This window comes from Pogona vitticeps, chromosome 1 (assembly GCF_051106095.1).
Source record: "Pogona vitticeps strain Pit_001003342236 chromosome 1, PviZW2.1, whole genome shotgun sequence".
In the NCBI taxonomy this organism is placed as follows: domain Eukaryota; kingdom Metazoa; phylum Chordata; class Lepidosauria; order Squamata; family Agamidae; genus Pogona; species Pogona vitticeps.
This window is the reverse complement of record NC_135783.1, coordinates 227,951,396-227,978,067: the sequence shown is the minus strand read 5'-3', so window position 1 is coordinate 227,978,067 and position 26,672 is coordinate 227,951,396. Positions and strand designations below refer to the sequence as shown.

General features: G+C 41.1%; 1 protein-coding gene across 2 annotated transcripts in view; it reads right to left on the bottom strand.

Moving 5' to 3' along the window:
• The window catches only part of DPP10 (dipeptidyl peptidase like 10), a 784,532-nt gene that overhangs the window by 294,035 nt on the left and 463,825 nt on the right, over nt 1–26,672 (bottom strand). For both annotated transcript variants that reach the window (XM_072984457.2, XM_020779615.3), the window contains exon 2: nt 19,738–19,852. In XM_072984457.2, coding sequence (XP_072840558.2) covers nt 19,738–19,852 — 115 coding nt within the window. The remainder of the gene's footprint in view (nt 1–19,737; nt 19,853–26,672) is intronic.

The window sequence follows — 26,672 nt, the reverse complement described above, 5'->3', positions numbered from 1 at the left end:
TAAATTTCTATAGTACTTCTGAGCAGCAGAGACTCAAATCTCAGACTGCAATTTTAAACTTGCTTATCAAAGAAGAATCCCACTGAAACCATAGTAGCCCCAGACAGCCATTCTAAAAGCATATGGAGAAAATATACAATAAGGAAAGCATGCTAACCACTCTCACTGGTACTACTTTCAACATGTGAAACTCACAATCTAAAGAGGGGGAGGCTCTTATTCATATGTTTCTCCATGTCAGCCAGAACAGTGATCCATCTGGAGCAGGAACTAGCAAGCCATCCCAGTATCTTTGCCAAGAAAAACCCATGGACAGAAACAAAAGGCTAAAAGATATGACACTGAAAGATGAGCCCCTCAGGTCGGAAGGCGTCCAACATGCTACTGAGGAAGAGCAGAGGACAAGGAGCTCCAGAGCTAATGAAGTGGTTCGGCCAAAGCCAAAAGGACGCTCAGCTGCAGACCTGGAGTGAAAAGAAAATCTCTTGCTGCAAAGAAAAATACTGCATAGGAACCTGGAATGTAAGATCTATGAACCTTGGTAAACTGGGTGTGGTTAAACAGGAGATGGCAAGAATAAACATTGACATCTTGGGTGTCAGTGAACTAAAATGGATGGGAATGGGTGAATTCAATTCAGACAATTACCATATCTACTATTGTGGGCAAGAATCCCATAGAAGAAATGGAGTAGCCCTCACAGTGAACAAAAAAGTGGGAAAAGCTGTACTGGGATAAAATCTCAAAAAAATGATAGAATGATTTCAATATTGATCCAAGGCAGACCTTTCAACATCACAATAGTCCAAGTTTATGCACCAACCACCGATGCTGAAGAGCCTGAAATCGTCCAGTTCTATGAAGATTTACAACACCTTCTAAACTGACACCAAAGAAAGACGTTCTTCACATTACAGGGGACTGGAATGCTAAAGTCAAGAGATAAAAGGAACAACAGGGAAGATTGGTCTTTGAGTTCAAAATGAAGCAGGGCAAAGGCTAATAGAGTTTTGTCAAGAGAACAAGCTGGTCATCACAAAGACTCTTTTCCAACAACACAAAAGGTGACTCTACACATGGACATCACCAGATGGGCAATACCAAAATCAGATTGATTATGTTCTTTGTAGCTAAAGATGGAGAAGCTCTATGAAGTCAGCAAAAACAAGACCTGGAGCCAATTGTGGCTCTGATCATCAGCTTCTTATAGCAAAACTCAAGCTTAAACTGAAGAGAGTAGGAAAAAAACACTGGGCTAGACAGGTATAATCTAAATCAAATCCCTTCACAGTGGAACTGAAGAACAAACTTAAGGAACTAGATTTGGTGAACAGAGTGCGCGAAGAACTATGGACAGGAGGCAGCAACAAAAATCATCCCCCCCCCAAAAAAAAGGAAATGCAAGAAAGCCAAGTGGCTGTCCAACGAGGCCTTACAAATAGCAGAGAAGAGAAGGGAAACAAAATGCAAGGGAGACAGGGGAAGTTACAGAAAATTGAATGCAGACTTCCAAAGAATAGCAAGGAGAGACACGAGAGCCTTCTTAAATGAACAATGCAAAGAAAAAGAGGGAAATAATAGAAAGGGAAAAAAACAGAGGTATGTTCAAGAAAACTGGAGATATTAAAGGAATATTTTGTGCAAAATTGGACATGATAAAGGACAAAAATAGTAGGGATCTAACAGAAGCAGAAGCCATCAAGAAGAGGTGGCAAAAATAAACAGAGGAATTATACCTGAAAGATCTGGATGTCCCAGAAAACACAGATACTGTGGTTGCTGACCTTGAGCCAGACATCCTAGAGAGTGAAGTCAAGTGGGCCTTAGAAAGCATGGCTAACAACGCCAGTGGAAGTGATGGCATTTCCATCTAACTATTTAAAATCTTAAAAGATGATGCTGTTGAGGTGTAACATTCAATATGCCAGCAAGTTTGGAAAACTCAGCAGTGGCCAGAGGATTGGAAAATATCAGTTTACATCCCAATCCCAAAGAAGGGCAGTGCCAAAGAATGCTCCAACTACTGTACAATTGCACTCATTTCACACGTTAGCAAGGTTATGCTCAAAATCGTCCAAGGTAGGCTTCAGCAGAACTCCCAAAAGTTCAAGCTGGATTTCGAAGGGACAGAGGAACTAGAGACCAAATTGGTAGCATACACTGGATTATGGAGAAAGACAGAGAGTTCCAGAAAAACATCTATTTCTGCTTCATTGACTATGCAAAAGCCTTTGACTGTGTAGATCACAGCAAACTATGGCAAGTCCTTAAAGAAATGGGAGTGCCTGACCACCTTATCTATCTCCTGAGAAATCTATATGTGGGACATGAAGCAACAGTTAGAACTGGATATAGAACAACTGATTGGTTCAAAATTTGGAAAGGAATATGACAAGGCTGTACAGTGGGGTACGAACTTTTTGAGTTACGTACTTCTCCGTCCGCAAAAATCCATATTGACTTGTGAACGGAGAATTGACGTACGAACCTCAGGCCGCTGGGGAGGAGCCGAGAGCGAGGCGGGAGGTCGCCGCTCGGCGCACGCGAGGAAGGGCGGCGATCCTGCCTGGCGAAAGGGTGCCCGAAGGAGCCAGCCCTTGCCCTCCTCAGGCCGCTGGGGAGGAGCCGAGAGCGAGGCGGGAGGTCGCCGCTCGGCGCAAGTGAGGAAGGGCGGTGATCCTGCCTGGCAAAAGGGTGCCTGAAGGAGCCGGCCCTTGCCCTCCTTGGGCCACTGGGGAGGAGCCGAGAGCGAGGCAGGAGGTCGCCGCTTGGCGCACGCGAGGAAGGGCGGCGATCCTGCCTGGCGAAAGGGTGCCCGAAGGAGCCAGCCCTTGCCCTCCCAGGAGCAGCGAGGAAGGGTCCCTGCAGAATCCGCCCAGCCCCCAGGGGCTTCGGGTGCCTCCGCGGCCGAGGTCTGTTCCTCCTCCTCCTTTGCCCCGAGAGGCGCGGGATCGGGATCTGCTGCCCTGGAGCAAGGAGGCGGGAGCGAAGACGACGAGAGCCTGCTGCCCGGCTGCGGCTGCCGACGAGCATCCGGGGCACACAAAGATGCTCCAGGAAGGCCAGGAGGCAGCGCGGGCACCATCCCCGCCGGCGGCGGCAACAGCCACAGGGCCCGGGCACGGGAGAGCACCGGCAAGCTCCGCAGCCAGCTCCAGGAGGCCTACACTAGCCCTAGCGCCGAGGTCCGGGCTGCCCGCCAACCCACCCCTGCCCGCCTTCCTTTGGGGCTACCGAGGGCCGCGGGAGCGACTCGGCTTCCCCGTGGAGGGCGGTTGCTCTCCGGTGCCTCCCCTTCTCCTCCCGCCAAGGCCGCCACCGCCAGGACCTGTGGGCCCTTCTGGGCCGAGCGGAGGGGCTTGCAGGTACGTGATGAGTGCCCCGACTGACGGCACCCCTTCCCTTCCTCAGGGTCCCACGCCGCTTCCCATTATTTTCTATGGACGGAAAAGAGCAGATATGGATCAAATGGTTTTCAATACATTTCTATGGGAAATGCAGAATTGACCTGCAAACTTTTTGACTTGCGAACAGCCTTCCAATATGGATTAAGTTCGCAAGTCAAGTCCCCACTGTATATTGTCTCCCTGCTTTTTTAACTTATATGCAGAATACATCATGCGAAAGGCAGGACAGAATGAATCCCAAGCCGGAATTAAGATTGCCGGAAGAAATATCAACAATATCCAGATGATACCACTCTGATGGCAGAAAGTGAGGAGGAATTAAAGAATCTCTTAATGAAAGAGGAGAATGCAGTCTGGTGCTAAATATAAAAAAACTAAGATTATGGCTACTGGCCCCATCACCTCCTGGAAAATAGAAGGGGAAGATGTGGAGGTAGTGACAGATTTTACTTTCTTAGGCTCCATGATCACTGCAGATGGTGATAGCAGCCATGAAATTAAAAGACTCCTGTTTCTGGGGAGTAAGCAATAACAAACCTAGACAGCATCTTAGAAAGCAGAGACATCACCTTGCCAACAAAACTCCGCATAGTCAAAGCTATGGGTTTTCCAGTAGTGTTGTAAGGAAGTGAGAGCTGGATCATAAAGAAGGCTGACTGCCAAAGAATTGACACTTTTGAATTGTGGTGCTGGAGGAGACTCTTGAGAATCCCCTGGACTGCAAGGAGAACAAACCTATCCATTTTGAAGGAAACCAACCCTGAGTGCTCACTGGAAGGACAGATTCTGAAGCTGAGGCTCCAATACTTTGGGCATCTCATGAGAAGAGAAGACTCCTTGGAAAAGACCTTGATGTTGGGAAAGTGTGAGGGCAAGAGGAGAAGGGGACGACAGAGGATGAGATGGCTGGACAGTGTCATCGAAGCTACCAGCATGAATTTGATCAAACTCCGGAAAGCAGTGGAAGACAGGAGGACCTGTCGTGCTCTGGTCCATGGGGTCACGAAGAGTTGGACATGACTTAACAACAACCTTATGACAATTATATGAGCCATGCCTCTTACCTAAGGATTCTTTGCTAGTGCTGTTGAATTCTCAGTTCTTGTATGCTACGTTTTGGGCTCTGAATTTCCTGGTATTATTATTTTAGAAAAGATTTGTAGAAAACTGGAGAGACAGTGGGCAAAGTCCTGTTGTTTAAAGTAAAACCATGTGGCAGCCTAAATAATTAATTTAAATAAATTGAATTCTTCATGTCCCTGAGCTTCATGCTCACTAGTTTATTTTGCCCTGGGGAAAACTTTGAGTGCCTGAGGACTAAGGGTTAAAACTTTTAACAGTAGAAAAAATCTCTATCAGATTACTGCTGCCACCAGATTTGCTTTACATCTGGATAACTTTACACAACAGGATTTTGCCCAATTAAAATACGTAAGTGAAAGGTGACCAAAAATGCTAAATTTGTTTTTCATTCTTATTCATGCCTATGGGGCACAAACAGTTCAAACTGGGAAGCCCAATATTCATTCAGTATCACACTATTCATTTTGACTTTCAGGTCACAAGATACAAGAAATATACATACTGTATAGGAACAGAAATCAGATCAAAATATGCATATAATAGATGACAGATTAAAACATTATAGGAAATTATACTTCTACATGTCACCACACTTTTTTCTCTGCAGTGTTTCTTATCTGCTTCTACCCTAACAAACATCTATTGATCTGAAATTCTTGGTCAAAGTAGAATCAACTGTAAGATCCCTTATATTGAAACTATGGTAGTAGTAGGCATCCTTCAGTCTCGAAAGACTATGGTATCGTGCTCTGTATGGAGGACTTGGAACAGCGTCTAGTGTGGCTGAGGAGGCCAATTCGAGAGTGACAATCCCTTCCACACTGGAGACAAATCCAATCTGTCCCCTGTCCAGCTCCCTGGTTTTGCTTCCTTTGTGACTTCCTCTTTGCCTCAGCCTGCTGGACAAGGGTCTCTTCAAATTGGGAGAGGCCGTGATGCACTGCCTGCCTCCAGGCTGAACGATCAGATGTCAGAGTTTCCCATCTGTTGAGGTCTATTCCTAAGGCCTTCAGATCCCGCTTGCAGATATCCTTGTATCGCAGCTGTGGTCTCCCTCTGGGGCGATTTCCCTGCACTAATTCTCCATATAGGAGATCCTTTGGAATCCGACCATCAGCCATTCTCACAACGTGCCCAAGCCAGCGTAGACGTCGCTGTTTCAGTAATGTATGCATGCTGAAAATTCCAGCTCGTTCTAGGACTACTCTATTTGGAACTCTGTCCTGCCAGGTGATACCAAAAATCCGTCGTAGGCAACGCATATGGAAGGTGTTCAGCTTCCTCTCCTGCCGGGCACAAAGGGTCCAGGACTCGCTGCAGTACAGGAGTGTGCTCAGGACACAGGCTCTATAGACCTGGATCTTGGTATGTGTTGTCAGTTTCTTATTGAGCCATACTCTCTTTGTGAGTCTAGAGAACATGGTGGCTGCTTTCCCAATGCGTTTATCCAGCTCGACATCTAGAGAGAGGGTGTCAGAGATGGTTGAGCCAAGGTACACAAAGTCATGAACAACCTCCAATTCTTGTGTGGAGATGGTAATAGAGGGAGGTGAGTCCACACCCTGGCCCATGACTTGTGTTTTCTTCAGGCTGATTGTTAGTCCAAAGTCTTGGCAGGCCTTGCTGAAACGGTTCATGAGTTGTTGGAGGTCTTCAGCAGAGTGGGCAACAATGGCTGCATCGTCTGCAAAGAGGAAGTCCCTCATGCATTTCAGCTGGACTTTGGTCTTTGCTCTCAATCTAGAGAGATTAAAGAGTTTCCATTGAAACTATAGCAAAAAACAAAAACAAAAACAAAAAAAAACTAAAAGTAAAACATGGCAATATAAACTATCATGTTTTTCTTTCAACTTTGTCTTGCTATATTTTCCAACTCAGTGAGAATGCCAAGACATTGGGAGCTAGAAGGCTTAAAGTTATGCAGCATTTAAAGTTTAATGTACATGTCATGTATTTCATGCATCCACTGAACATTCCCTCGCCCCCACATGAAGCCAAAAGACTGACAATAATAATATATCAGTTTTGTGTTATCTGCAAATTTGAAAAGGATTGAAGAGCACTGGCCCCAGACTGGAGCCTTGCGATACTCCACTTATTACCTCCTCCAAGTTTGAGAAGGAGCCATTGATAAGCACCCTCTGAATCTGCTTCTCTATCCACCTGACAGTTGTTCTATCCAGCCCACACCTAGTTAGCTTGCTAATTAGAATATCATGGGGCACTTTGTCAAAAACTTGATGAAGTCCAGATGTCTACATCATTCCAACTATCTACCAGGGAAGTTTAAAATTATATAAGATTAGTCTGGTATGATTTTTTTCTTGAAAAGTCCATGTTGGCTTCTAGTTATTACTGCATTGTTTTCAAAGTGCTTAGAGAATGACTGCTTTATAATCTCCTCCAGAATTCTCCCTAGGATTGATGTAGAAATTATTGGTCTGTAGTTCTCTGGTCCCTCCTTTTTCAAGATAGGGACAATATTAGTCTTCCTCCAATCATCCAGCCCTTTGTCAGGGTTCAGTAGAAGAGGCACCAGGACCTACTCTACAGGAACAAGGTAGAATCAACTCCACAGTCCAAGCAGAAACCAACCAGCTAGGGCTTTTAGTTCAAACAGCAGCCAAGTAGAAAGATAGTGCAAATCATGGTCAGATAGTCCAAAGGTCAAAGTCAGGAGGAACCATATCAAGGCAGCAGAGTCCAAGGATGCAAGGAAAGGCAAATCAGGAACAACAGCACAGCCAGAAACCTTCATTGCTGAAGCAAAGATATGTGGGGAAAGCCTGTTCTTATATAGCCCAGTCCTCAGCTTCCAAAAGTGGCACTCCCGAGGAGTGGGCAACAACTGCAGGGAAAGGGCCCAGTCCTGCAAACCTTAGAGCAGTTCTTCCCAGAGTGATGGGGCCAATCCTGCCTCTACTAAGGTTGCAGGGCTCCAGCACGGCCTCAGTCCTGACACCCTTCACCCTTCCTGCACTGAGCAAGGGGTTGCATTTGATGACCTTACAGGCCCCTTCCAAATTCGTGATTCTACAGTTCTATGATTTCAAGAAAATAATAGACAGTGGTTCTTCAGCCAGTTCCCTCAACATCCATGGATGCAGTTCATCCAGCCCTAGGGATGTGGACTCATTCAAAGTAATAGGGTATTACTTGACAAAGTAATAAGGTATTACTTATTTATCAATCTCAAACTGCAACTGTCTTTTGGGAAAGGAGTGAGCTGAAGTAAGAATTGAGCACTTTTGCCTTTTGTCATGTTATCATTTTCCCCATTGAGTAGCTGAGTCACTGTTTCTATTCTCTGTCTTTTGCTATGCACATACCTGAAGAATGATTTTTGTTGCTTTTAGTATCTCTTGCTAATGACAGGTTACCTACCTATAATTGTAGTTCTTTGAGTAAACCTCTGTGATTCACACTCTGGGTGATCCGCACATGCATGGAGCCTCATCGGAATATTATAGAGCTTCTACAGTAGCAAAAAGATACTTTAGTGCTTGCCCCTCCCCCCTGGTATATGTACCTTGGTGCCAAGGCTCTCCCTTCAGTTGAGTCAATTGCTGCATAAAAAGGGTATGACAGTGGGGAGACCAAGTCAGGATGTGTGAATCACAGAGGTCCACTCAAAGAACCATAGTTACAGGTAGGTAACCTGTTGTTCTTCTTTGTGGCCGCTGTCAATCACACTCTGGGTAACTAACAAGCTACCTTACCTGGAGGAAGGTTTCACACCAAGGTAAATGATAGTACAGCACATCCAATAGCAGCATTAGACTTCTGACAAACATCCAATTGATAGTGATTGATAAACGTGGATGGCTGTGATCATGTGGCAGAGACACATATGTCAGTGAGGGGGATCCCTTGGAAAAGTGCCTTGGATGCCACCAACACCATGGTGGATGAAGGTACATGGTTTCTGGCACTGGAATGTGAGCGAGCTGGTAAGCAAGCTGGATAGCAGATATTCACTGCAAAGTAACTTGGAGGCCTCTGGATGGAAATTGATAGCTGGTGAAGAGTCTAGCTGAGCGTCTGAAAGACTGAGTGTGGGCCAGAGCCCATATAACATCAAAGGTATGGAGAATCCGTTCTTGAGGATTGGATGGAGATGGGAAGAAGGATGGAAGAAACAAGGGTTGGGATAGGTGAAACTGGGGGACAACTTTAGGCAGGAAAGAAATATCTACAAAGATTTTGACCGTTATCCTTTATCAGGGTAAAACTGGAGATAAGGGTAGTCAGACCTTAAGGCTTCTAGTTCACACATTAATCGTGCCATGCTGATGTGATAGCTATGATGAGAAACACTGTCTAAAATGTAAGTTTTGTAAGGTCAGTTGACGCAAGGGCCTCAAACAGGGCCCTTGTAAGGTGTTGAAGGACTAATGTCAAAGGAAACGTTTGAGAGTAGGTTACCTGAAAAATTTAGCTGCCTTAGAGGTTGGTTGTTGATACACTACAATTGCAGAAAGGTAAAATTTGAGCAATGAAAGAGAAAGGCCTGTAGTTTATAGTTGTAAGAGAAAACAAAGAATAGTGGTGAGGGAAGGGTTGATTGGGGATAGCGATGACTCTGCAGTAAATGATTGGAAATTTTTCCATTTATACATGTAGGCCTTCCTGGTCGAGGATTTCTTTGCATGATGAAGGACATTCATCAGAGAGTCAGAATCCTCCATGCTGCGAGATGAAAGGCAGGGAAATCTGATTTTTGTTTTGTGTAAGCACATGAGGCAGATGGGGCAGCTGATCAATTTCAGAAGACAGCTGGTGGAGAATTTGAAACTATGGCTGTTGCAGCCACCACGGACGTATTAAGATTGCATTGGGCCTGTCCTGTTGGAGATGGACTTCGACATTGTGGAGAAGTGGAAATGGTGGAAAGAGGTAAGTCAGTGATTTGGGTCAACGGCCAATGAAGGCGTTGCTGTGGGAGTTCTTGCTGACTCCTGCATGTCAGCAGTAATGCTTGCACTTCTGGTTTGTTTGGGTAGCAAAGAGGTTGATGGTGGGTGTGCCCCAGTGCATGCACAGGGAGAGAAAAATAGTCTGATTTAGCTCCCATTCATGGGCCTGAGATTCTTTGCGACTGAGTAAATCTGCCAAATTGTTGTCCTGACCAGCTACATGGATTGCTGTAAGACAAATGTGATGGGAGAGGCACCATTCCCATAGGTCAACAGTGAGATATAGGATACTTAGGGTGTGAGTACTCCCATGTTTCAGAATTTAGTACATTGTGGTGGTGTTGTCTGTGGCTATTTGAACCATTTTGCCAATAAGGTGATTCTTTAAGGCCTTGCAGGCTTTTATTACTGCCAGTAGTTCTAGCTCATTGATATGGAGCATTTTTCCCCCTTCATGACCACTGGGCGTGGATTTGCAAAGATCAGCAATGGGCACCCCAGCCGGTGAGACTGGCGTCTGTGGTAACCTGGATTTGTGGACTGGATTTGGAAAGATCACCCCATTGACAGGTTTTGTGTGAAACTCCACCACGAACACTGGGGGGCAAGTCCTGGAGTGACTCACAGTAGGATATGTGGTGGGTCTAGCAACAGGTTGAACAAGGCTAGAAACCATGCTTAGAAGTATCTCATTTTCAGGTGGACATGCTGGACAACAGAGGTCATTGAGGACATTGTGTCTAAAACATGTCGGACCATTAATGCAGATATAAGTGTATGAGGAGTGAATGCATGGGGCAAAGAAATTAAGTTGAGACATTTGTCCATTGGAATAAATGCTCAAGCTTGTTTGGAGTCTATAATAGCTCCTATATAATGGATTAGCCTTGTAGGAGTTAATGTGGATTTTTTGAGATGGGATCATAGAGTTGATCAAATGGTTCAGTAGTAGGTCTGTGGATTTATAGTTCAAGGGGCTTATCCATGCAAACCGTTAGCTGAGCATAGGTGTCACGTTCCCGCATGGCCCTTGGTTGTTTCACCAAGCAAAGGCACATGCTATGTGTCGTTGAGCTGCCACCAGTTGACTACATCAACTTTGTTCACTATTAATGACAGAGGTCTAAGCAATGTATCATTTAAGAACCAAGTAGAAATTGTTTATTGTTACAAGTGATAAAAGTCCAGTCAATGGCATTAACTCTCAACTAAACAACTTTCTTTCTCCACTCTCAACTGCCTACTCTTTCTCTCCCTCTCTCTCTCTCTCTCTCCTTCCCCCACTTAACTCCACCCCCATCAACTCCTATTCATTCATGCAAACTTCAACATAAATATTCATGAGCAGGGTGAATGCTACATCCCTCCCTTAATTAGTTTGTTTTAGGAGGGGAAACAGTTTGCCCTCATAAACAAATGAAGGTTCATGGAAGAATACAAATATTAACCTCTTACATTACTAAGGATACACACTATTTTACTATCACTGTACCTCATTCTGAGTTTATTAATATTCAAGCAAAGTTTGCACTTTAAGCATATTGCATAATTATTACACAAACAAAGCAGTTAATATTGAGCGTAGATAAATTAAAAAGAGAATTTTCTCTAGTCATTTGGCCTTCTAGACAATGCATCCGCGACCACATTCTGAGATCCTTTTAAACTGTGGATTTCAAAATCAAAGTATTGTAAAATCAGCACCCATCTCGTACGTTTGCTGCTATTAGATTTCATAGTTCTTAGCCACACCAAAGGGGAATGGTTGGTGCAGAGGATGAATGTAGGGCTTCAGCTTTTGCAGCATCCACACGATAGCTAGACACTCTTTTTCGATAATGGATGAATGTCTCTCACCAGGTTGGAATTTCTTGCTTATATAAGTCACTGAACATAGACTCCCGCTGTTATCTCTTTGGCACAGCTCCCAGTCCCACATTCAATGTATCCGTGTAAATGATGAACTCATGGTCGAAATCCAGTGCAATAAGGACAGGTTTTGAAGTCACCGCTACCTGGCACTCTGACGTTCAGTGGATATTTTCAGCTTGCTTCTTTCCAGTTAAGTTTGTTAACAGAGCAGCTATCACACTAAACTTAAGGACAAAACATCTATAATATCCAGCTAACCCAAGGAACACTCAGATTTTCTTTTTAGAAGTCGGGGTGGGCCAAGTATCAATAGTTTCTGTCTTTGCATCTAGGGGTTACCATCCCCCCTCCAACTAGATGCCCTAGGTACCTTATTTCAGAGTTCCTAATTTGACATTTAGCTGCTTTCACTGTCAAACTGGCATCACATAACTTTTGCAACATGACCTCTAGATGGGATTTATGTTCCTCCCAGGTCTGGCTAAAAATACTGATGTCATCCATGTATGCCATAATGAACTCTCTCAGGTCATACAGGGTTTTCTCTATCAGCCTTTAAAACATGGCTGATGCATTTTTAAGCCAAAACTCATAACTTGAAATTTGTGTAATCCTAAAGGACTGCAAAAAGCTGGATCTCTTGGTCTTTAGGATCGATGGACACTTACCAAAACCCTTTAGCCAGATCTAAGCTCGAGATATATGGGCATTTCCCTATTCTTTCAATAAGGTCATCCAGGTGAGTCATTGGGTAGACATCTGCCTCGGTAATATGTTTTAGATTTCAATAGTCCACACAGAACCTGACCTTCCCATCTAGTTTATCCACTAAGACTATAGGAGCAACCCAAGGACTAATGGATGGTATAATAATAATATTAGCTTTTAGCATCTCAGTCAGCTCTGTGCAAATCTTTTCTATATATGGACCTGTTACTCTGAAAGGAGTGACAGCTATGGGTTGGGTGTCTATTCTGTGCACTACCCCTTTTACAATTCCGGTTTTGTAACCAGTATTTCTGCAGGAGAGTACACACTTCTTTCTGTCTTAATGATAGAGCTGGGTTAAGGACCACATCTTCAGCATTATTTTTAAGTTCCCCCCTGCCTTCCCAGCACAGCAATTTTTGCTTCTTTTCTGGGTCTTCCTTGACAGTATAAAGAACCCAGTTTTCTTTTCTATAATAGGGTTTTAACATGTTGACATGGACTACTTTACAGCCTTCACCTTCCCTTTGGAGAATATAATTGACATCATTCATTTTAGAGACCACTGTGTACGGTCCAATCCACGCTAACTGCAACTTATTTCCTTTTGTGGGTCTCAACGTTAATACTTCTTCTCCAGGACTGAATGTTCTTTCTTGGGCTTTTTTGTCATACAGACTTTTCTGTCTACCTTGGGCCCCCTTTACGTTTTCTCCAGCATTTCTAGGGATCTTTGTAAGATGTTCATTAAATTATCCATGTATTCTGCAATCAACTTAGGGTCCCTTTCTTTATAATCTTCCCAGTTCTTTTGTAACAAATCTAAAGGCCCTCTTACTTTACAACCAAAGAAAAGTTCAAAAGGACTAAAACCTGTGCTTTCTTGGGGAATATCTTGATAAGCATATAGCAGTGATTGTAATTTATTATCCCAATCATTTGGGTTATCTGCCACATACGCACATATCATTCTTATTAATATTCTATTAATTTTTTCCACTAACCCATTCATTTGGTGGTGATAAGGAGACGTCACATGGGAAATTCCACAGACTTGCCATAGTCTCTTCATTAGTTTGGAAGTAAAGGAAGTTCCTAAATCTGTTATTATTTCTGATGCAAAACCCATTCAGCACATATAACTAATTAACACATCTGCCACAATTTCTGTCTCTATGTTTCTTAGGGGGACTGCTTCTGGGTATCTGGTGGCAAAATCAATAATGGATAAAATATACGTATTTCCTTGTCTAGTCACCCTGGGTAGGGGTCCCATCAGGTCCAGACCTAAACATTGGAAAAGGGTCAAGATACCAGGTAATGAGCATAGTTTAGCTCTAGTTTTGTCATTTCCAGTACCTCGCTTCTGGTAAGTATCCCCAGGTTTGGCAATACAAAAAAGATAGGACTGTGGGTTTCTTCAAGGGCAAAGTGCAGGTGGACAGACTGTGGATATATACTGACGATAAAATAATTAAAGAAATGTATACATTCTTATTAGAATATGATTTAGAGGATGAGAAGGTGAAAGAGATGATGGTGAAATGGGCAAAATTTTTTGGATATAACATAGGTCTTCACGATTGGACTAAGATGTGGAAAGAAAGTTATAAGATGATTAAAGCAGTAAATCTTAGAGAAAATATCCTCAAAATGCTTTATAGATGGCATTATACACCTGTAAGACTGCCAAAAATGTCAGAGGGTAACAGCAATATCTGTTGGAAGTGTAAAAAAAAAAGCAGGAACTTATTATCATATGTGGTGGTCAAAAATTATTGGACACAGGTGTGGGAAATATTGAAAGGAATTACTCAGCAGAAATTAGATATAAAACCTGAAATGGCATTACTGAATATTATGCCAGGAATTAAGGATAAAAATGAAATATTTTCTAATGTACATACTCACAGCAGCCAGATTACTCTGGGCCCAAAAATTATTGCAATCTTTTAAAAAAGTTTTATCTGCATCTTCTTTTTGATTGGGTGGTTGGTAGTAGACTCCAGCTACCATGTTTCTTTTGTTTTTCACCCCACGTATATTAATCCAGATGGTCTTGACGAGATAACCAAGCTAATCTTCCAGCATTTCTATGCAGAAATATGTGTTTTTGACCTATACTGATACTCCACCTATTTCTATTCTTTCTAGATTTTTTTGAACAATTTATATCCTTCAATTGCTGTACACTAGTCATGAGAGTCATCCCTCTATCAAGTCACAGTTATCCTTCTGAAATAAGATTTCCAATTATTCTTGTTCGTTTCCCATACTCCTGGCATTCATATACAGACACCATAGATTGTATAATTTGTGGCCTCTTTTCCTTCCTACATTTATATGAAGATTATTATTGGGCCCCATTAGAGGTGATTGGTATGCTCCTCTTATTGTACATAAGCCTTCATCTATTTTTACATCTGATCTTGCATCTCTCTCAACATTCCAATTCAGTTTAAAGCCCTCTTTATGAAGTTATTCATGCAGTGGCCAAACACATTCTTCCCAGTTCTTGTGAGGTGAAAACCATCACTTGCCAGCAGTCCATACTCCAGGAAGTGTAAGCCATGATCCCAAATCACACATCTCCACCACCTTCATAACCAGTTGTTCACCAAGAGTATTTTCATTTCCTTTTCTGTTCCTCTTCTGTGTACTGGTAGGATGGACAAGAAAACTATCTGGGCCTGAAAGTCCTTGAATTTCCTTCCCAGACCTTCAAAGTCTGACATGATTTTTTTTCATGGCTCCTCTTGGCTGTGTCATTTGTTCCCACATGGGTGTGAAGTAAGGGATATGTATCTGTGAGTTTTATAAGTGATGGCATTCTGTCACATCCCTAATCTGTTCTCCAGGGAGACATCATACCTGGTGGGTCCATGGATCTTCCCAGCATTGTGTTTTCTGAATAACTATAATACAGCCTGGAAAAGTCACATCCCATGACTACCCAACTGCTGATCCTCAGTAACAAATCTCAGTATTTCTGTGCTGCTATATTTAGCTAGAATTTAAATAATGCTGGTCTGGCATCAAAGATCTCAGAAATTCACAATGTTTAGCATAAATACTACTTGAAAAGTCACCCTCTTTTCCCACTGAATTAAACCTTCTGTACGCTGTAAGTAGGAACTTTTTATTTCTTTAAAAATTTATATGCATATGTTTATATTTCTTCCTTCTTCTTCAGCCTCCTCCATTCTCCTTAATGTTTGTTCTCATATTTCTCAATAGGCTATACCTTATTCTTCCATCACTATTCAAAATTATATTGAATTATTCATTGACAGTGTGACATTTCCTTTTTCCTTAACTGGTAGATTTTTAAATTTACAGTTAAGATAGAGATATGGAGTGCAGATTGCAATTCACAATGGAATTCTGAACTGTAAAAAGCTACAGAGTCCCAAATTACAGATTATTAGAGCAAATCAAAAAGAGATGCAGTTAATGTTCCCAAGAGGGAAGTATTCTTTTACTCCACAGATTATGACCGTTGTCTGTTATTTCTGCTCATGGTCTGCAAAGGAATCACACCCTCTACCCCAGGTTCATCATAGTCCATGGGAAAAAAACTACACAGGTTATGTGCATAAATTTTTCAAACACTATTTTTGCACAGGGACAAAGTTGGGGTCATGTAGTGAACATGAAATAATGGCCAAGACAAGAAATCAAGTGTATAATTACAATATCCATGATGACCCATTTGATCCGTATACCTCATCTACACCCTGGAATTTAGCAATCCCAGAAAACTGGTGACCTGATTCTACAGGATTTGAAAACAAGCAGCTTGTGCATAAAATGGTTTACAAACTGAACTGGGGTGTGTGTGTGTGTTGCTTCCTGTTATATGGTTTGCTGTGTTCCTGTCCAAAAACCACAACTGAGGAGCAGTAGAAAATTCTCTCTGTATACACTGTCCACTATTTTGTCCAATATTTGCACACATGGAACTTGGTGGAAGCTGCTGGAGTGAGTGAGTGAGTGAGTGAGTGAGTGAGTGAGTGAGTGAGTGAGTGAGTGAGTGAGTGAGTGAGTGATTTAACTTATATGCCACCCACAACTACCCAAAGGTCTCTGGGTGGCTTACAACAATTTAAATACAGTTTAAAAACACAATTAAAATACTATTAAAATATATACTCTAAAAATTGCCATCAGGACCCACAGTTGATATTGTTTCAATTAAAAACCTTCTGGAACAGAAAGGTCTTGACCTGGTGCTGAAACGTCATCAGCGTCAGCGCCAGACAAATCTCAGTTGGGAGGACATTCCATAGTCTGGAGGCAGCTGCCCAAAAGCTCCTTTGTCTACAAGCCGTCCCTCATACCTCCTTGAGGGATGGCTCTTTCAAAAGGGCCCCCAGGCTAGATTTTAACTGCCAGGTAGTTTCATATGGAAGGAGGCGGTCCCTCAGGTATCCAGGGCCCAAGCCGTTTAGGGCTTTATATGTCAAAACAAGCACTTTGAATTGGGCCCAGGCAGCAACTGGTAACCAATGCAATTTAAACAGAATCGGCTTGATGTGTCCCCTAGTGGCCCCACCACTCACCAGCCGCCCAGCTCAATTCTGGACCAGTTGCAGTTGCCAGACCCACGTAGAGCGCATTGCAGTAACCTATATGAGATGTTACCAGTGTTTGTGTAACTGTCATGAGACTCCACTCATCCAGGTAGGGCCGTAGCTGGTATAATTTCCGCAGCTGAAGGAAGGCACCCCTGCCCACCGAGCCCGCCTGGGCTACCAGAGTTAGACTGGGGATTTAACAAGATGCTGGCCATATGTCTTGTTGTGGGTGACTAGCAAATTTGCAGATTGGCACAGCAGCATCCTCAGCTGGAGCTCTCTGCAAATATAAATATTGAGCAGGATACTGGCCAGTGGCCACTGCCACTAGGATTTATCCATTTCAGTGTTACAGGACCTTGCCAGTCTTGTCAGAATTAGTGCCATCCTTATTTCAATTACAAATTAAAAAATGACAAACACTCTTTCCATCACTCTCATTTTCTCTTAATACACTTAATACATCGAAAAATATGGGTACTTTAGTTTATATTGTATTATAAAACTAATACTGATCGTTGTATTTCAAACTCTCTCTCCCATGCTCCTTCTCAAGTCACTGGGAATCTCATGACTCTCACAGTGGAGCAGGCTGGTTATGACCAAGGAAGAAGGTGGTTTGGGATTTGACATGAAGATACCTCCCTTTGGTTTGGGGGCTTTCAATTTCATAATTTGGCTTGGCGGGTTCTGGCCAAATGATGGGAGTGAAAGTTCTTTAGTTCTGAAATTACTGGAACACACAACTCTTCTTGAAGAAGCCTCACTGGCTACTAAACTGTTTCTAGACATACTTCCAGCCCTGTATGGCTTGGCTAAATAAAGCAATGGTTCCCAAACTTTTTTTTCAGTCATGACCCCCCTTTGCTAATAGCCAAATAACCTGCAACACCCCTGAATGTTTGCATAAAAAGGCATTTTTAATGAGAGAAAAACATTTCTTTTAAGAAAATAGAGGCTTCTTCCCACCGCCCCAAGGGCCTGTTTCTTATACATACGCATACATGAAGACTTTAATATCTGGCTCCAAACGGTCAAAGAAGAAATGATTTAAGAAAGGTTACAATATAAATAAGGTGACCAGGCCCCGAAAAAAACATTTTGTGACCGCCATGTTGGGAAACACATGTTCTGTCATGTGAACCCATGAAATCTTTGGAGAAACCATCTCTCAGCCTGCTTGAGAGAGACCCATTCCTTAGTTTGCTGGCATGTTTGGTAGTGACACAAGAAAGTGAATCCCTTATGGATGCATTTAGGTGGTAAAATTCCCTGGCAAAAGGGGATAGAATGGCCCCTTCCTAGAGTATATCTGCTGGTAGCCAAATAATCTTTTATTCAGGCAAATGTTTTTTTGTAATTGACTGGCTGCTAAGAAAAATGCTTACTAACAAATGGTGCTTTTTCTTATGATTTTATCCTGGTTCTCCTCCCCCTACCCACCCCAAAGCTTATTTAGTCTTAAACTTCTTCTTTTTTTGGTTTGATCAGTTTTTATCTGAAACTGCATTTAATCTTACGGAGTCCCTGTTCTTGGCAAAAGGTGGGATATCAGTCAGGCAAATCAAATAAGAAAAATGAGGAGGAGAAGGAGAGATAAGCTGAAAATTTAAAAGGGGAAAAACAAAAGTTGGTGAGGACTAGAAACTGGATTAAAATTTAAAAATATTATATAGTTAACAATGTCTTTTAATTATTTTTTATCATTATTTTTCTTTGGGTTTTGCCTGATATGAAAAGAGATGCTAGATACATCTCAAATGGGTTGTGCTTGCTGGGAGGAATCAGAAACCAAGTGACAGCAGGAGCCAGTGCTTCAGGCCCAGGAGACCAGCCTCACTTAAAGTCTGCGTGAAAGCAGAACTTATGTGAATCTGTAAGGGACTGGCCCACAATAATGAAACAAGGTAGATAAATGACAAGAAAAATAATTCTAGGCTCTAAGGAAAAAGTGGGTAGAGTAAAAGAAAGGAAAAGAGAGAATTCCACAATAAAAACAAACTACATCCTCTTTATTCCCACGACCTCTCTATCCTGCATATTTTCAAAAGAACCCACTTGTAAAACAAAGCACCGAAACAGCTCTGTGATTTCAGACTGCATGGTATATGTATTTTGTTTCTGTTTCTAGAGAGACAGGGGAAAGAAAGCATACAATGTTAAGAAGAACCATTTAATATCCCTGCAACCCATCCAGAAGCTAGATATACTTCTCTCTCTCTCTCTCAATTCTTCAGGGTGGTTGAGATATTAAACAGATCTCTCAAACAATGCTTTCTCTCTCTATCTATACACTCACCCTCTCCACACACTCAGATACTCCTCCTCATCCTCTCTACTTCTCCTTATGGGCCAGCCTCCATCACACTGGAAGGAGCCCTTTTTCAATCATTTTGTATCAGAGTACACCCCATCTTGGTTCTTTGTATGGTTATATTTTGCGTCCTTTCTTAATCTCTCCCCTACTCCTCTCTCTTTCTTCCATGCCTTGGGGTATGGTGCCCTGCTGCTCTCTAGTCATACCAAGTTACAGGATAATTTGGAACTTCTGATGTTCAGGTTCCAAAGGGAGTCCACCACCAGCCTCTGTTGTTGCAAACATGATTGACTTAAGGACAGACAGATGAAAAGGAAGCCTGCTAGCACTGCCAATGCTAAATGACTTTCAAGTCTTAGGATGCTGGTAAACGTCATCATTATGCGATGTCCTGTATCCAATATTGGAAGAGTGGGCATGCCCAACCAGGCATGGTAATAATTTTTTTCTGAACATCTGATGCAGCACGTTGGTAAGCTGCAGATTGCCAATAGGGTAATCTGTAGGGGCTTGGACAGGGAACAGAGACAGGCTTTCCAGCTGTTCACACCTCTCACTGGTCCTTCCAGAAATCAGTAAGGAACCTCCACATATTCACACAGTTTATAGGTACATTCAAGGAAATGCGGGTAATTCACGGAGTATAGTCACTTTGATGCAAAATGAAATTATCATTATGCTAACATGGATCCTGTCATCAGAGTTGGGTTTTTCATAAGACTGAATAGCTGAATTCTAAAAAGACAATAATTTAAATACATGAGTAAAAACAAATCATGCAAACCAGTTCAAGATGCTAAATGCTAACTACACAGGTGATCATATAATATATTGGCACAAAAACAAGCAAATCATACCTGGTGTTAAAAGTATTACAGACATTGTGATGAGCGAACATACAACTAGAATCACCAGCAGTGCAATTGCTATTCCCTTCCAGTTCCTCTGTGGTGGGCTGTTGCTTCCAAGGTCCTGGTGGGATTAAAAAAATGAAATTGGTCCTTAATGACTTATAAAATATTATCTATACAAGATATTATTACATGCATGCCTGTCATCATGGTGTGTTTTGATTATGAGTATCAGGCCTCATCGCACAGCAATTAATTTAATTATTTAGAAGTAACAATATAAACCATAATGAAATTGAGAGTACAAACGCTGCCCAAAATTTGATGGGCACTTTAATGTACTGAAGATGAACATCAGGACAACATAACCTGGCATAAGGTAATTAGAGAAATACAATAATTTAGTGTAATTCCATCTAACATGGTATATGGGTCATAAAGATTTAAGTACACATGGTTTTTAATGTGCAGTGCTTTACTTCCTCTTTTGAATCAAAAACATTTACTGCAAGAGAATCGTAATATTCAATGTTAAATTGAACAGCATTTTTTCTCTGTATCATAACATGTTTGTGAACTGCTCTATTATTACTCATAAAAATCAAGGTAATTCTGTAGCAAAAGTGTTTCTAAAATTGCTGGAGCTCTGAAGCACTTATTATCTCATAGGATTTATGTGTATGACATCTTGTATATGCCTTAGACAGTAGGGATTTACATTGTTCTATAGAAGGCAAACTCGCTATTCCTTTTTGAAAACACTGAGAAGGCACCCATTTTTAAAAGAAATGCAGATTATAATTTATATTGAACATCGTCACATAGAAACACAGGGCTGTGTAATACAGAAGATGTTACCTTCATTTGGACTAAATAATCAGTTGCAATGAGTCTGCATGGTCATATCCATCACCAAATGAATCCATAAGCAGCCCTATTGTGGACAGGAGACTGCATTCCCAAATATACAGTGGTGCCTCGCAAGACGATTGCCTCACGGGACAATTAATCCACAAGATGATTAGTTTTTGTGATCGCTGTTACGCTTCGCAAGACGGTTTTTTCCTATGGATGATTTTTCCAAGACGATGTTTGGGTCTATGCTTCTCAAGACAATTTTTTTAAAGAGACGCTTTTTCGCAAGACAATGTTTTTGACAGTTGGGTCCGCAACTTGCAAGACGATTTTTAATGGACACTTTTTTGCAAGATGAATGTTTTTCTATGATATTTATAAAGTTTTTTTATTTGACTTTGTTCTGACTTTTTTTGCCCATAGGAATGTATTAATTAGATTTCAATGCATTCCTATGGGGAACCGTGTTTCGCAAGATGATATTTTAACAAGACAACATTTTTCGTGGAATGAATTAACATTGTCTTGCGAGGCACCACTGTAAAGCTAATGACTAAGACCTCTTATACCTGAGAGCCTCCTTGTATAGATAAGATGCAGAACCTCTTTGGTTGAGCGTATGATCTTTCAAATTTTCTCACACCATTTGTAAGTAGAGAAACTTGGGTGGGGGGGACAATTTCAGTAAAGTTCCATAGGGGAGAAAAACATTATCGTAACAATCATTCAGAGGTTGGGATGATGATTAACAGTGGTTGTAGCAAAGCTTTGTTCTTGTTTTGTTCTTCCCAAGGTATATTTGGTTCTGCATTTCCACTGCAAGCAGCAAAGCAAAAATAAAACTTAGCAGCCATGTTGGGAGTCTGGCACCATTTTATTTCTTCCAAAGTGTCCCTATTATCATTCTAGGTATTATGGTGATTGTAGTGGAGAGACAGAAAAGGTGGAGAAAGTCCAGAATTAATTCTCCCAATTTGGGCTTCTATTTTTCTGGGGGTAAGAAAAACAAAAAATCTTTCATTCTTTTTCTGTTTCTCATCAATTTTGGCTCAACACATTTTAATTGTTGAGCATCCTTTGCAGGCGTTATGAATGTTACATTTTTGGTAAATTGCAGTACAATCTGCAGTAAAGATTTGGTAACAATTTTTACTGCAGATCCTTATAGCTCCTTCCCTGTAAGCACTGTAGCAAGCATGAGGGAGAACTGTGTTGTGGTCAGTTCCAGAAAGAAGGGTTCAAGTAGTGATATGCCATAACATTCTATTTCTTCGGGAAATATGTTGTTCTTGCTACTGATGATCTCACTGTAATTTGTAACTTGTTCACTGAGTTACAGTGTTATAAAAAACAGGACTAAAGTTCCTCTTTTATTTCAAGAATTTAATATATCTTTTTAATGCATGTGCATCTCTAAAATGCATGCTGGGAAAGAGGGATGTATAATTCAGTGTTCTTTTCCACAGAGTATGTCATGATATCTTGCATTTAGACTATTTCCTTCTCTAACTTGCCGTTGTCATATGCTTACAAGCAGGGTCTGAGCCTGCAAAATGAGCAAAAGAGAAAACAACAACAAAAAAAGGTGTGTATTCGTCATTTTGCAACTGTAGCCACATGTGCTGTGAAGACTGTCAGGGATGATGCTCTAAGAAATAAATCAAAGGATAAGAAAGCAGCACCACTCAAGGCAGTCTGTGTGCATGCAGAAAATATAAATTAACTTGCAATCAATCATGGTTTGAATTCTAAAACATCAAAATTTGTTGGACTCATTGCACATCTGAGAACTACAAACATCCTGGCAATGCCTCTAAAGGCTACTTTACTTCCAAATCAACTAATCTAGATTTTTTTGGTGGCATCACTTTTTCTATGACTAATTTTCTTTTCATTTTGTTTCTTGTAGTTTTTATTCTAGCTGAAAAGAAAGCATGAGCAAATACTGGTCTCCAGGTAGGGTCAATATCTGCCAAGATTTTTTTTTAAAAAAAGATGGTATACATTACAAGTGAAATGGTTGAGGCTACGCTTTTGTTAGGTTTGCTATATTGCTTAGTTGGCGGAGTTTCGCCCATATTTTACATGTACCATCAGTTAGTGCAGATTCTATTTTTTTTTCATTGAGAAGAGAAAAGAAAAAGTCTACAGCCCTTATAAACCCAGATATATAAAGTAGCATGTGCAGCCATTGTTTGGGCCAATGGTTTGCAAGAAGAAAGAACCCTTTCTGTGTGATTAACCAATAAGTGAAGTTATCCACAGTTTAACAAGGCCTCATAAAATAAAGATTCTGTGTAATTCTTGCTGTGGGAATGTTCTTCACATTAAAATAGGGAGAAAATAAAGTATTGCCACTATATCTGCCCATTACAAAAATATAATATGACTATGTTAATTAAATCACTAAAGTGCTATCCTATTGTTTTATTCATATTATGCATAATAATGCACTTGAAAAATATATATGATACAACTTACAGCCACCAAAAAGTGAAAACAGAACTGCAGTTAGTACCAATTGTAGGTGCTGCCAATTGTTTTCTTGCCATTTTCATACAGCTCTTTAGTCATGTTCAAGGAATGGGAGGCGTGAGCTCGCAACTAAGGAGTACTGCTGGTGGCCCCAAACTGAACCATCTATGGTCTTGCAGAATACTTGACTTATAAAGAAGCATAATATCTCCTTTATTAATAAATGCACAATACAATAAAGCAATATAAGGTACATCAAGGTAAAATAAGATGACTTGAGCATGCATGTTTAAAAATAGCAAATATCCTTATAATAATTTGCTGATATGGAGATACATGAGAGTTAAATAAATAAATAAATAAGTAAATAAATAAATAAATAAATAATCATAATCATAATCATAATCATAATAATAAAATCTTTATCAAGAGAGAAGCTTAATAAAAAGAAAGGTATTAGAGCCTGTCCAAATTGACCATTTTGGGTGTGGGGTGAATTAGGCTACAAAGGGTCCGTTAAGGTCAGGGGTGAGTGGAATAATAATTTTGAACACATCATGAGAAGAACTAAAGAGCTTGGTGCACAGAGTCTGAAATGCTTCAGGCAGTTTGGTGATTATGACTGCTTCATAATAAGGAATTCAGGGCTTGGTATAAAGTTCCTCAATATACAAAGCAGCAAAAAAGTTGCTAGACAGGATAATAAATGCATATTCCCAAAATCTAGCTGTATAAGAAAATTCCAAAAGCACAGAACTATCTTCCACTATTTGCTTGCTGTCAAGAAAACTTGCTACAGTAATTTGTAGAATATAAGCATGCTTAAATGTTAAAAGACAATGTTCCAAAAAAAAAAATAGTTTCCCCCCTCTTTTCTTTGGAGTTTAAGACAAAGAAAATCATTTTATAAAATTGGGTGTGTGTGTTGATATAAGTATTTAAAGCTTTATCTGTTATGTATGAAATATTACATAGCCAAGAGAAATTTGATCCAATAGTAAGTCACAACTAGAGTAAGCACATTGAAGCAATGAAAGCTACAAAGGAGTTGACTCAGCAAATCCTCACCAGTTTACTGGGCCTACTGTCGTTGTGATTTATGACTGGATTTCAGCCCATATATTAGAAAGCAAGTATTTGTAAATAAATTTGAAGCAGATATACAAGTCATTGTGAGGTTAAGCTGGATTGCATACATTTTAAAAAAGGAGTAAAGAAATATGGTCCCTATGGTGTAGTTGCACATTTGGGCCCCCAAGAGCTCACATAATGAAAAAGCTAAGGCTGTAATTTGCTCTCATATAAACGTCTTCTTTTAATCCCCAGTGTATAGAACATTAAGGGGAAAGAATATACTATTTTCTGTCAGATCGGCTTCATGAAAGTCAATGTTATGGAAGTAGTCAAAGTCTAAGGCTGTATTTCTTACTGTCACAGTAGGGTAGACCCATTAAAAAGACAAGTAAAATGTTATTTCTAGGAACAAATGTTATTTGCTAAAATTTCCATTGAATAAAATGGTATTTTTCCACTGCAGTGGAGAAAAAGATCAAGGTTCATGATGTTTCCATAAGGTAAGTGCTTATTACAATGAATACACATAAATACAATATATATCTGTATGAGAGAAAGAAATATTCACTCATGCTGCAGTTAGCATTCCCTACCCTTCTTTAGCTCTCAGTGTTGCTATTTAAGTTCTCAAAAACCTGTACGGATATCAACACAGTGGGTTTTTTGTTTCTGTGTTTTTGAAAGACTGAATGTTTGTAGAGGGGCTTATTTGGTGGAGACTCACAACATGAACATGTACTGGGGTCTTTGTTGTAGAATCAACTGAATGGCCACCACTAGCTATAACATCAACCTTGGTCAGACAGGGAAAATAAAATGTTGTATATCATGGTCTCTTACTGCTAGCCTAGCTGCACATCCTTAAGGCTGGTTCCAGTCTCTTTTCTCATTTTCAAGTCCTGTAAATCAGAGGTGGGGCAGCTATAGAAGGCCTCATCACTCCTGTTCCCCATAGTCTGACAGCATCAGCTAGCAAGGAGTTGCCTAGCAGCAGTGCAAAGGTGGGCAGCACAGTAAAAGGAGAAAGCAGATACAGAAAGTGGACACTAAGAAAAGGAGAGAGGAGAACAACTAGGCCAAAGAGGGCAGACAGAGAAATGGGTGAAAGGGGTGATGAAAGCTACACAGAGGAGACACTGCAGAGAGAAAGGTAAGTGAGAGGGAGAAGTTAGGGAAGCAAGATGTTGGAGGAAGTACATTGCTGTTGGAAAAAAAAGAAACCGCATGGGAGCTGGAGAGGAAAACCAAGATAACAAGAACCCTTCTGTGTGGCGAGGAGAGTTAGTTGCACAGAGACCTAGCCAGGAGAATTCTGCATCAGAACTGGTTTGTCAGCTGTTCTTACTCTGACTGGCACGAAGTCCTGGGCTGACCATCTGTAGCCACAGAGAACAGTTTAAGATGCCTAAGAGACCTTTTCATCCATCATGGCTCCAACTCCAAGAAGCACCAACTTTGCAGACCCCTGCATTGGCTCCTGCAATAACTCACCTGGCCCTGAGCCTTGCTGCTGCTACAATAGGAGTAGGGTCTCATCCCCTACTCCTGCTGATGTGTATTAGTTCTGTATCCCCAGCATGCTTTGGACAGAACTTATTGCCATCTGGCTTCACATCTAGCAACAATGTATCAGTCCTGAAAGAACTCACCAGAAGACCCGGAGTTGCAATGGAAGCAACCTGCTCAGGGCCTGAGCCTGCATTCAGTGGCTAGAGAGCATTCAGGTCTGCAGAAGGATACCATTCCAATCCAAGCTGGGATGGTTATGACTCTCCCACGATACTTCAGAGGCTGGAGCCTTCTTATTAGTGGTAGCAAAGATGAATTGCACTAACTTTGTGGGGTTTTTTTGTTGTTGTTGAGAATGGCAAGACAGATCTTTGATGTCCCCCTTCCCATGGAGAGGATGGTTTAAATACAAACCAAATACATACAAAATAAATACAAAAATACAAAAAAAATTTAAATGTACATTCAAAATATTGAAATATTAAATAATATAAATCTTGGTAAGAAATACCTGATGTTCAAGCTGTAGTCTAAAAAGGATGAGGCACTCGAAATTATATTGCAAATATCCACTGGCTAATGGAATGCACTGAAGAATTTTAGAAGTTCAGTCTATGCTTTGTAGACTACAGCAAAGTGTTTGACTGTGCAGATGATGGAAAGCTATGGGTTCTTCTCAAAGAAACAGGTGTGTCTACGGGCACTTGGTTGTCCTGATACATAATTTCTATTATGGACAAGAAGCCACTGTCAGGGCAGAATATGGAGAGATAGAATGGTTTCCTATAAGCAAAGGTGTCAGACAGGGGTGGATTTTATCCCCTTATCTGTTCAATCTATATGAAGAACATTTCACAAAGAAAGCCAGACTAGATTTAGATGACAGAAGAGTGAAAATTGATGTTATTGCTTAGTTACTCTAAGGTAATGTAATGACTTGTTACAAAGTTACAGTAAATGCAACATGACAAGTAGCTACAAGTTACTAGGCATGGCAAGCAATGTTTTCTAGTTACTTTCAAATGTTA